Consider the following 12,168-nt stretch of genomic DNA (forward strand, 5'->3'; position numbering starts at 1 on the left):
TATGATTATTATTTCTATTATTATAAAATTAATATTAATGTAATGAACATCATAGCAAATACCATGATTATTATTTTTCAAAACTGTTTGTACCCAGACAATACACTCTTTAATTGAAAGTGGAATTTTTACTTGCTAAAAAATAAAAAAATATATACCAAAAAAAAAAATCACCCCATATTAGTACATTTAGTATGATAAGTGCCCCAGGACTATTGCCAAGACTTCGTTTATTGGATTTCCAGGCCTTTCATTTAAAGCCTTCTTCATCCTTCCAGCTTTTGTATCTTCAGTAGATAGAAAATATTGCTGAACCAAATTCAGAGTTTGATGGAGGGATGTTGAGAGCAGTAGGACAACATTCGGAGGTGGAAACTCATCTGGATATGCAACACGGACACATGTCACGGCTTTCCTAAAGCTGCTTTTTTCAAGAAGCTACTGGACTTTATTTGTTTTTCCTTGAAGACATTTCACTTCTCATCCAAGAAGCTTCTTCAGCTCTGACAGGAGCTTCCATTCCCCACTATCCTGTCAGAGCTGAAGAAACTTCTTGGATGAGAAGTGAAACATCTTCAAGGAAAAACAAAAGAAGTGCAGTAGCTTCCTGAAAAAGCACCTTTGGGATATTATTACTATAATACATATATCAGTATTCAACTAGTGAGGGACGATACATGTATATATATATATTAATTTGATTTATATGCCGCCCTTCTCCGGAGACTCAGGGCGGCTTACAATTCATTAAGCAATAGCCTTCATACTTTTGTATATTTATACAAAGTCAGATTATTGCCCCCACAAACTGGGTCCTCAATTTACCTACCTTAGAAAGGATGGAAGGCTGAGTCAACCTTGAGCCTGGTGAGATTCGAACTTACAGTAATTGCAGACAGCTGGTGTTAATCACAATGCTATCAGTCTGCTGAGCCACCAGGCCCATATGTGTTCTTGTCTTTCGTTTTTCAGTTTTAATGCACTTTTTAAAAAAAAAAATGCCTAGTTTTATTTTGTCTTTGTAAATTTTTCTTCTTTTTTGAAAGTGTGCATTTTAATTTTCTGAATAGAATAAAAAACTTGTATATAAAATATTCTCATCCCCAGCTGAGCATGACCGAGTAAACCTGTTGATACGATGAAAGTTCATCATAACATTCGGTGCATATTTATTAAAATTATTTGCCATCTATCTAGCCATGGGGTCACTCTAGGCAGCTTAGAAGCATAAAAAGAGAGAAATGAAAAGTATGTGGGGAAAAAAAGAAAAAAAAACCAGAAGGAAGAATACAGAGCAATAGGAAGCTTGGGTGCTCTCTGAGCTTGCTTGTTATAAATAAGTACACAAGCTCTGAAGAAACTTCTTGGACGAGAAGCAAAACATCTTCAAGGAAAAACAAAGTCCAGTTGCTTCTTGAAAAAGCATCTTGGGATAGTTTATAGACATCAACACATATGCATCTACTGTATATGAATACTTGCTAAATTTCTCTCTCTCTCTCTCTGGATAATCTTGGATGACCACGACAGAAAGAACGCAAATAACGTATTTCTACATTCACATACCCAACATTCTTATGAATAAGAAGTGAAGATCCTCAACAGTGAGGGAGACTGAGATTGTTCTCCATTTCAATCTGAGACAAGAAAAAAAGCTATGCTCCCCAAATCAAAGCAGTAATAACAAAATAATAATAACACTTTTTACAACTTCTCAGTGGAGAATTTTCATCCTCAAACAGGATCCTCAGGTTTCAATGACTTGCCAAGAAATGTTTTATCTACTCTGGTAAAACTCAAAAAACAAATGTTTTACCTAGTTTTTTAAAGCCTTTTCTGGAAATTAGTTCATAGAAATGAGACGTTATGGGGTGATGTTTCATAGACACCCGAGATAACCTCTCCAGAGGAAGTCTGTTTCTAATTTCCCATGGGAATCCAGACATGATGCTAAGAAAATAATATTTTGAATCACTATGGCATGAACCTCATATAATATTTGGATCAAATCAGTAGTGGCTTCCATTGCTACCAGTTCCCTAGTGGGCGAGCTCGCAGGTGCGTGAAACAATTCTGCGCATGTGCACGATGCTTCTGCTTATGCATGTGATGCTTCTGTGATGCGCAGAAGCATCTGCACATGCGCAGAGACATCCGGGCTGGTGGAAGGAGTCTTCTGCTGCCGCCGCTACCAGTTCACCAAACGGGGTGAACTGGTAGCAACCCACCACTGGATCAAATATTAACTTTTGCTCCAAGATTGTTCATCTTCTGTATATGATTACTTTAGCAGAGTCTTGCAATAATAATTGGGGGTGGGGGTACTTTTCTTCCCATACTATTTTCCTCCTGTATGGAATTTTCTCTGTTTCCATGGAAGCAAAAAGGAGGAAAATTTACTCAAAAGCTCACGTCAGTGATGTTATGTTTTGGGGAGGCGGAGCAGAGGTGGGTTTCAGCAGGTTCTGACCAGTTCTGGAGAATCGGTAGGGGAAATTTTGAATAGTTTTGAGAACCGGTAGTAAAAAATTCTGACTGGTCCCGCCCACATCTATTCTCTGCCTCCCGAGTCCCAGCTGATCGGGAGGAAATGGGGATTTTGCAGTAACCTTCCCCTGGAGTGGGGACAGAATGGAGATTTTACAGTATTCTTCCCCTGGAGTCGGGTGGGAATGGAGATTTTACAGTATCCTTCCTCTGCCATGCCCACCAAGCCACGCCCACCAAGCCAGTCCTCACTCACCAAGCCACGCCCACAGAACCAGTAGTAAAAAAATTTGAAACCCACCACTGAGGTGGAGGCTGGGATTTTAGGGATCTAAATATGTTTCTGTTCAGTTAAGAAGGGAAGGGAAGGGAACGGAAGAAAACAGAGGGAAGGAAGGAAGGAAAAATGAAAGAGAAGGGAATGAGAGGAGGGAAAGGAAGGGAAAAAAAAGGAAGGGAAGAGCTAATGAACAGCCATGGGAAAGATTAGATTTGCAAATTAAATGTAAATTGTTTCTAATGTTGCCCCTTAGAACAAACCTGTAATTAAATTACCCACAACTGAATTTCTAATGCATTTGATAATTCACAATTCTTGACTTACAGCAGTTCATTTAGTGACCATTCAGCATAGAAAAAATATGACTTATGACCATTGTTCACACTTATGACCATTGGGGCATCCCCATAATCATGTAATCAGAACTCAGATGCTTGGAATCTGATTCATATTTATGACCATTGCGGTATCCTGGGCTCCTTTTTGACCTTCTGACAAGCAAAGTCAATAGGGAACCCAGATTCACTTAACAGTTAAATACGGTCACTCATGCCCTCGTCACTTCACGCCTGGACTACTGTAATGCTCTCTACATGGGGTTCCCCTTGAGGAGCACCCGGAGGTTCCAGCTGGTCCAGAATGCAGCCGCGCGGGTAGTTATGGGAGCAGCATGGCGCTCCCATGTGGCTCCCCTCCTGCGTGAGCTACACTGGCTCCCTGTGGTCTTCCGGGTGGCGCTTCAAGGTCTTAGTTACCACCTTTAGAGCGCTCCATGGCTTAAGACCAGGGTACTTACGAGACCGCCTTCTGCCACCAATAGCCTCTCACCGCCCAGTACGCTCCCATAGAGAGGGGCTTCTCAGGGTGCCGTCAGCCAAACAGTGTCGACTGGCGGCCCCCAGGGGGAGAGACTTTTCTGTGAGGTCACCCACCATCTGGAACGAGCTCCCCCCAGAGATACAGAGGATTCCGGATCTGCGCACTTTCCGCCGTGCCCTCAAAACATTCCTGTTTCAGCAGGCCGGCCTGGCCTAACTTTCCCTTTATATTGCTTTTTGATTTTATTTTAAACTGGGATGTCTTGAATTATCTAGGACCAGAGTGTTTAGTATATTTTAATTGGTTTTTTATTAACGTTTGTATTACATGTATTTTTATTGTTCGCTGTTCACTGCCCTGAGTCCCTTAGGAATAGGGCGGTATATAAATTTAATAAATAAATAAATAAATAAATAAATAAATAAATAAATAAATAAACAAACAAACAAACAAACAAACAACCATTTTAACAACTGTGGCAAGAGAGGTCATAAAAAGGGGGCAAAATTGATTTTACGGAGGTCTCACTTAAAAACAGAAATTTGGGCTCAATTGTGGCCGTAAGAGCCCTGGTAGCACAGCAGACTAAAGCACTGTTATTAACATCAGCTGCCTGTAATTACTGCAAAATCAAATCTCACCAGGCTCAAAGTTGACTCAGCTTTCCATCCTTTCAAAGGTAGGTAAAATGAGGACCCAGATTGTGGGGGCAATAAGCTGACTTTGTATAAAATATACAAAAGTATGAAGGCTATTGCTTAACGCATTGTAAGCTGCCCTGAGTCTCCGGAGAAGGGCGGCATATAAATAAATAAAAAGTAAAAAAAAAAGTCGAGGACCGTGGTATCCTTAAAGGGATCATCTGTCTAAAATTCACACATGCATAAAAATGATACCTAAGGAGAGATTTGAAAACAAAATGGCTCTTAGGTGAGTTTGCAACCCAAAATGCATTTGTTTAAAAAAGCTAATTTAAAAGGTTATTTTAAAAATTATGCTTTCTCCAAGTGTCAAAAACTAAACTTAAGCACTAGCAAACAAACAAACAAACAAACCAGGAAACCAAAAAATAGACAGCACAAGCTCTTTTCTAATATTATCTAATGAATATAATACACAGTAGTGGCTGAAATAGTGGAAACCTTTTAGGAAAAGTATATTTTTGAGGCTTGATGGCTAATAACACCACTTTTTGGGGGGAAATTTCAAGTTAATCCTATTCCATTGCTGGAATGGCCTGGGAATAATTGCCCAGACCTTAACCCAATGGAAAATCTATGGAGCCGACTCAACAAACTTGTTAGTCAGAAGGGACCCAACAATAAAACCCAGTTAATAGAAGCCATCATTCAATCTTGGTTTCACATAATAACAGCTGCAGAACTAAAAGACTTGGTTCACTCCATGGGAAGATGTTGTAAGGCCATCATTCATTCTGAAGGTTACCCAAGTAAGGATTAACTGGCATGGTGATCATTTCTGTATCTTTTCTTTTCACTTTTGATCACTTTTCTGATCATTTTATTTCTGGAGTTTTGGGATACGGCTCTGTTTTTCATCCTGCTCGCTGGCTGTACGGAAAACAAGGCAGTTACGGGAGGACTGATGGAGACGCTTCTATACTACGTTCGCCACTGATGGGATGTCTCATCTTCTCAGGACTAATATGGCCAAACCACCGTGAGAGGGTGGTTTTGGACTTTCCAACTTGCCTGACCAGTATGGCTGACCACTGTGAGAGGGTGGTCTGGATATTCCCCCAGATGGACAGAACGTGAGGACTCCTACCCACTACCGTGAGAGGGTAGTGGTGATTCTTCCAGTTTAACCTAGCCTTGTTTCCTGGACATTTAAGACTATCATTATGGACCCCTAGGCCATGTCTAGGCCATATCTGTACTACCACTCCAGTGTTTTCGGATGTATTCTAGGTCTAAGCTTCTTGCGATGCAAGATTTCCCCGTCTCACAGGCTTGGCCCTCTCTGTTATCGAGGGCCCACCTTAATGACGGGTTTTGGGACCCCGAGAGGTGGCATGTTGCAAAAAGGGGATTGAGGAGTTTTTAAATAGACTTTTAAGGGGTTCTGGGGGGTGGGAAGGCTATGTGGGTTTGGGGGATAACCCACGGGGGCAATGAACTGGCCCGGTAGTAAATGATGCCACAGGGGGGAATGGACTCTGGAGGTAAGAGGGCTATTATAATGCCCTCTGTTGAGGGTGTCAGGTTTCGATGTCATCTCAAATAAATTGCACTCCCAAACAATTAAACTTTGCTGAAATATTCCATTTATTGAGTATGACAGATCTGGCCCCGACTTCGTCATAGCCGATACTAACCCTCTGACCCCCAAACCCTTCCCTTTCCGTTCTCCAATTCTCATCTTCTCATTGGCCATCTTCCAAGTCAGTCTCCCCAGCTTCTGACCTCACCCAACAGGAATGTCCCCACTCCCATCCCATCTTCTAGGGGATATTATCTACAGAGAAAATAAGTAGGTGAAAAGTCAAGCCTCGTCTCCTCCTTTTTATGGCAGCATCAGAATGCTGACAGAGGGCTTTTCTATTAATACGCTGAGTGGGAGGGGCAGATATGGTGGGAGCAGGAGGCCGCATCATGTGGTGGGGGCACACACTTGCTATCTTCGAGCGATTGCATGCCCCGGTCCCCTTAGCTCTTCCTGTTCCCCAGGTGGCTTAGAATCTCAGGGCCCAAGTCTCTGGCTGCTGTTATACAATGCCAGGTCCATAGTAAATAAGGCCCCCCTCATTTGTGACCTTCTTCAGGAGGGGGGAGCAGACCTGGCAGGCATTACGGAGACCTGGTTGGGCTTTGCTGGCTGAGGAATTCTGGGAGTTGAAGTCCACAACTCCCTGCCTGCTTGATTGCAGACAGGGAGATTCAGTTGCTTGCTGATGCAATGGATTGCAGGGATTACAGCAAGGCGTTGTGACCAGCAGCTAAGGTAAGCAAACTGAGGGGGGGAGGGGGAGGGATTTTTGCTACTGGTTAGCAGGCAACTCAGCTGGGGTCGTCAGAGCCATTTCAAGTTTTTTTCTTTTAAATGGTTCTGTTGATCCAAGCTGAGTTTCCTGATTAGCAGGCAACTCAGCTGGGATCGTCAGAGCTTGGATTGTCAGAGCCATTTGAAAGGAAAAAAAGGCTCTGATGATCATGGCTCAGCTGGGCATGGGGGGCGGGGCCAGGGATTTTTCCTACCGGTTCTCCGACCTGCCCGCCGCCATCGCTACCTACTCGCCCGAGCCGGTCCGAACCGGGAGCATTTCACCCCTGCTATAGCCATTGCAGCATCCTCATGGTCGCATGATCAAAATTTACAGAATACAGAATAACAAATGTTATGGAATGTTATGTTATGGAAATGTGCACTTCTACCAATTTTGTATGGAACTTTATTACTTTTTAAAATAATCATAACCATAATCATAAGTTTATTTGTCAAGCATATATAAGATAACAGGTAAAAGTATAAACATAATCCCACAACATTGTCTACGCCCAAGGATGTTAAACCACCTAGTAGGTCTGTATTACCAACTAACCTTCTCATAGTTTCATCTTTCCTATTATATATTTCCTTAGCTTCTTATGACTATAACTTTGTTGTTTGTACCTCATGATTTATAATGATTGGCTTTATTGAATATTCTATCATGTTTATGTTGTTTGCTTATTTATTTATTTATTATTAATTAATTTATTTATTTATTTTATTAGATTTTTATACCGCCCTTCTCCCACAGGACTCAGGGTGGTGAACAGCCAAGACTAAAAACATCGCATACAAAATTTAATTTTTTTAAAAAAAGAATTACATTTTGTCCCAATAAATTTAAAACACCCCAACTAAAATCAATTAACAATTAAAACTATCTAAGGGGGGGGGGGTTAAGCCAGCCCGGCTTGATGAAATAAAAAAGTTTTAAGGGCATGGCGAAAAGCACAGAGATCTGGGATCCTTCATATCTCTGGGGGTAGGTCGTTCCAGAGGACAGGTGCTGCCACAGAGAAGGCCCTGCCCCCGGGGGTCGCCAGCCAACATTGCCTGGCCGACAGCACCCTGAGGAGTCCCTCTCTGTGGGAGCATACTGGCCGGTGGGAGGCTATTTGTGGCAGAAGGCAGTCCCGTAAATACCCAGGCCCTAAGCCCTGGAGCGCTTTAAAGGTGGTAACCAACACCTTGAAGCGCACCCAGACGATCACCAGGACCCAATGCAGCTCGAACAGGAGATGTGTCACATGGGAGCACCCTGTCGCTCCCATAATCCACTGCGCGGCCGCATTCTGCACCAGTTGGAACCTCCGGGTGCTCCTCAAGGGGAACCTCATGTAGAGAGCATTACAATAGTCCAGGCGGGAGTGACGAGTGCCTGAGTGACTGTGCGTAAGGAGTCCCAATCCAGAAAGGGACACAACTGGTGAATCAGGCGATCCTGATAAAAAGCCCCCCTGGCCACGGCCGTCATATGCTCTTCTAAAGACAGCCGTGCATCCAGGAGGATGCCCAAGTTGCGAGCCCTCTCCGTGGGGGCCAATAACTCACCCCCAATAGCCAGCGATGGCACCAGCTGGCTATATCGGGACGCCGGAAGCCACAGCCACTCGGTCTTGGAAGGGTTGAGTCGGAGCCTGTTTCTCTCCATCCAGACCCGCACGGCCTCTAGGCACCGGGACATCACTTCAAGGGCATCGTTGGGGTGGCCTGGGGTGGAGATGTACAGCTGAGTATCATCAGCGTATTGATGGAACTCCACCCCAAAACCACGGATGATCTCACCCAGTGGCTTCACATAAATGTTGAAAAGGAGGGCTGAGAGGACCAACCCCTGTGGCACCCCACAAACAAGGCACCTCGGGGTCGACCTATGCCCCCCCCACCAACACCGACTGTGACCGATCAGAGAGATAGGAGGAGAACCACTGTAAAGCGGTGCTCCCCACCCCCAACCCTTCCAACCGGTGCAGCATGATACTATGGTCGATGGTATGAAAAGCCGCTGAGAGGACAACCCCTATCCCGAGCCCTCCAGAGATCATCCACCAATGCGACCAATGCATTTCCGTGCTGTGCCCAGGCCTGAAGCCGGACTGGAGCGGATCTAGATAGACAGCTTCATCCAGGTACTGTGGAAGCTGTCGCACCACCACACTCTCAACAACCTTTAGTATCCTATGACCATTACTGAGTTTGCATCTTATGACTTATGATAATTGTACTTTATGATTATGAGCATGATTTATTACTTGTTGCTTGTATGTATGCAAGGGAGACAAATTCCTTGTGTGTCCAATAAAGAATTCTACTGTTAATTCCAATAGTCTTTTTTCAATTAACTGCACCAGGAAATCCAAAGGATGCAAACTGATCCCCAAGTCAAAGTTAAAAGCAAAGAAACCCAGAGAGCAGATCACTACTGCCGCTGGTACAGATCCATAAGAAAATTGTCATCTTTTTTGTCATGATTGAAGAACATTCAAAAGCTATCCTTCCATGATATTCTGACCTATTCATAGTACACAAAATTATCTGCTACTACTTCAGCTTCAACCACAATAATACACGAGCCCACAATAGATACAAACTCAAGGTAAACTGATCCAAACTCGATTGCAGAAAATACGACTTCAGTAACAGAGTGGTCAATGCCTGGAATGGACTACCTGACTCTGTGGTTACCCCCATCACTTTAACCTTAGAATGTCTACTGTTGACCTCACCCCGTTCCTAAGAGGTCTGTAAGGGGCATGCATAAGCGCACCAGCATGTCTACTGTCCCTGTCCTACTGTCCCCATTTACTCATACCCATTTACTGTGTTCATATTTATATTTATACCTGTTTGACAAACTAAATAAATAAATGATAAATTCTTCCTGGGATTCAGCCTAGATTGAAGTTATGGATGCTCCGATCACCAGAGTTTCCAAATACTGGATGATGGATGTTGTCCTTCTGCTACTTCCATCTTACCTTGAATTAGGCAATGTACAGTTATGGTAAAATATTGCTGATGGATAGTTGACCCACTCGTCATCTTCAAGAATAGGATTGCTCTTTGAAACAGGTCTAGGTTTAGATTTTAGGGAAAACTGGAGGCTTTTTTTCTTAATGCTTTCCAAATCACTTCTTTCACTTCATTGTTCCTAATAGTATAAACAAAAGGATTGAGCACTGGAGCGACCATAGTATGGACCACAGAAACAGACCGGATTACACCAAAGGAAGAGTTCTTGATAGTAGGTCTTAAATAGACAAAAAAGACTGACCCATACAAAATGCAGACCACCACCAAATGGGAAGCACACGTCGAAAAGGCCCTCTGCTGTCTGGTTGATGAAGACATTCGGAGAATGGTGAAGATGATGAAGAGGTAAGAAATGAGGGTGAACAGCAGAGAGGACATCACTACAACTATAGTACTAAGGAAGCTCAGGGCTTCAATGAGATGTGAATCTCCTCCTGCAATCTTTAAAACAGGCCCACCGTCGCAAAAGAAATGATTGATAATGTTGGAGCTGCAGTAGGGTAGGTTAGCGATCAGGATGATCTGACAAATCATGTAGAAAAAACCCACCAGCCAGGCTGCCACGGATACCTTCAAGCAAACCACAGAAGTCATGATTGTGGCATATCTCAAAGGATAGCAAATGGCTAAGAATCTGTCCAAGGATATCAACGTGATGATGAAAAATTCTGTAATGCCAAAGAAGAAGTAAAAGAACAGTTGTATTATGCAGCAATAGAAACAGATGGAATTGTTTGCAGAGAGATAGTTGACTAGCAGTTTAGGAATAAAAGCAGTGGTGTGTCCAATGTCAATGCAAGAAAGGTTGCTAAGGAAGAAATACATGGGCTTCTGGAGATGGCGGTCCAAAATTACCATCACAATGATGAGTCCATTGCCCATCAGACACAGGAGGTAGAGCAGAAAGATGCCTGCATGCATCACACCTTCCATTCGTCCTACTCTTGGCAATCCGACCAGGATAAACTCTACCGCTCTCGTACAGTTGGTCAAATTCATGTTCTCCTATAAGATCGGAAAATACGGCATCTTCAATGAGTCACTTTTTAAACACATTTCTAAATGCGGTTTTCATGAATTACTGTTGTGTTTGGAACACATAAAACATACTAGTGCATTTACAGAAATGCTATCAGATCAGGTACTATCCTATGTGGTGGACATGCCTAAAAGCAAAAAAAGAAAAAAAAACTTGTCAAAAATACATACATGGTTGGGAAAAAATGATAAAGCAACATATTGATTTGAAGCCAGAAATATTTTTGTTGGGTATTCTACCGGATAAATATAATAAGGGGAATACATATTTGATCTTACATGTATTAAGCACATACAGAATTGTATTTGCACAACAATGTAAAAGTGAAGAGATTCCTACAGATGAAAATGTGATTAAAAATATTAGAATGTGCAGAAATTAATTCGATTAACACTTACAATTAAGGGAGAAACAGAATACTTTTTGACATGGGGTTTATTTTATCAATGGTTAGCTCACAAAAGCAGAAGTTAGAAACATGGAAATATAAGAAAAAATATACCAAAAAAAAAAAAAATCACCCCATATTAGTACATTTAGTATGATAAGTGCCCCAGGACTTTATTTGTTTTTCCTTAAAGACGTTTCACTTCTCATCCAAGAATCTTCTTCAGCTCTGACAGGAGCTTCCATTCCCCACTATCCTGTCAGAGCTGAAGAAAGTCCAGTAGCTTCCTGAAAAAGCACCTTTGGGATATTATTACTATAATACATATATCAGTATTCAACTAGTGAGGGACGATACATGTATATATATATATTTTAATTTGATTTATATGCCGCCCTTCTCCGGAGACTCAGGGCGGCTTACAATTTGTTAAGCAATAGCCTTCATACTTTTGTATATTTATACAACGTCAGCTTATTGCCCCCACAAACTGGCTCCTCATTTTACCTACTTTAGAAATTATGGAAGGCTGATTCAACCTTGAGCCTGGTGAGATTCGAACTTACAGTAATTGCAGACAGCTGGTGTTAATCACAATGCTATCAGTCTGCTGAGCCACCAGGCCCATATGTGTTCTTGTCTTTCGTTTTTCAGTTTTAATGCACTTTTTTTAAAAAAAAAAATAATAATGCCTAGTTTTATTTTGTCTTTGTAAATTTTTCTTCTTTTTTGAAAGTGTGCATTTTAATTTTCTGAATAGAATAAAAAACTTGTATATAAAGTATTCTCATCCCCAGCTGAGCACGACCGAATAAACCTGTTGATACTATGAAAGTTCATCATAATATTTGGTGCATATTTATTAAAATTATTTGCCATCTATCTAGCCATGGGGTCACTCTAGGCATCTCAGAAGCATAAAAAGAGAGAAATGAAAAGTATGTGGGGAAAAAAAGAAAAAAAATCAGAAGCAAGAATACAGAGCAATAGGAAGCTTGGGTGCTCTCTGAGCTTGCTTGTTATACATAAGTACACAATCTCTGAAGAAATTTCTTGGATGAGAAGCAAAACATCTTCAAGGAAAAACAAAGTCCAGTTGCTTCTTCAAAA

General features: G+C 42.0%; 1 protein-coding gene across 1 annotated transcript; it reads right to left on the reverse strand.

Annotated features, from left to right (window-relative positions):
* Nucleotides 1-9,685: 9,685 nt before the first annotated feature.
* On the reverse strand, nt 9,686-10,804 carry LOC132709325 (olfactory receptor 6X1-like). The gene has a single exon (XM_087894428.1). It carries the CDS (start codon nt 10,628-10,630, stop codon nt 9,686-9,688), a length of 945 nt encoding a protein of 314 aa, XP_087750554.1. The 5' UTR covers nt 10,631-10,804.
* Nucleotides 10,805-12,168: the final 1,364 nt, after the last annotated feature.

Source organism: Pantherophis guttatus, chromosome 4 (genome assembly GCF_059756535.1).
Source record: "Pantherophis guttatus breed Tessera chromosome 4, ASM5975653v1, whole genome shotgun sequence".
Taxonomy (NCBI): Eukaryota; Metazoa; Chordata; class Lepidosauria; order Squamata; family Colubridae; genus Pantherophis; species Pantherophis guttatus.

Coding starts and splice junctions, on each gene's coding strand:
- LOC132709325 (XM_087894428.1), bottom strand. CDS start 10,630: ATGAATTTGACCAACTGTACGAGAGCGGTAGAGTTTATCCTGGTCGGA.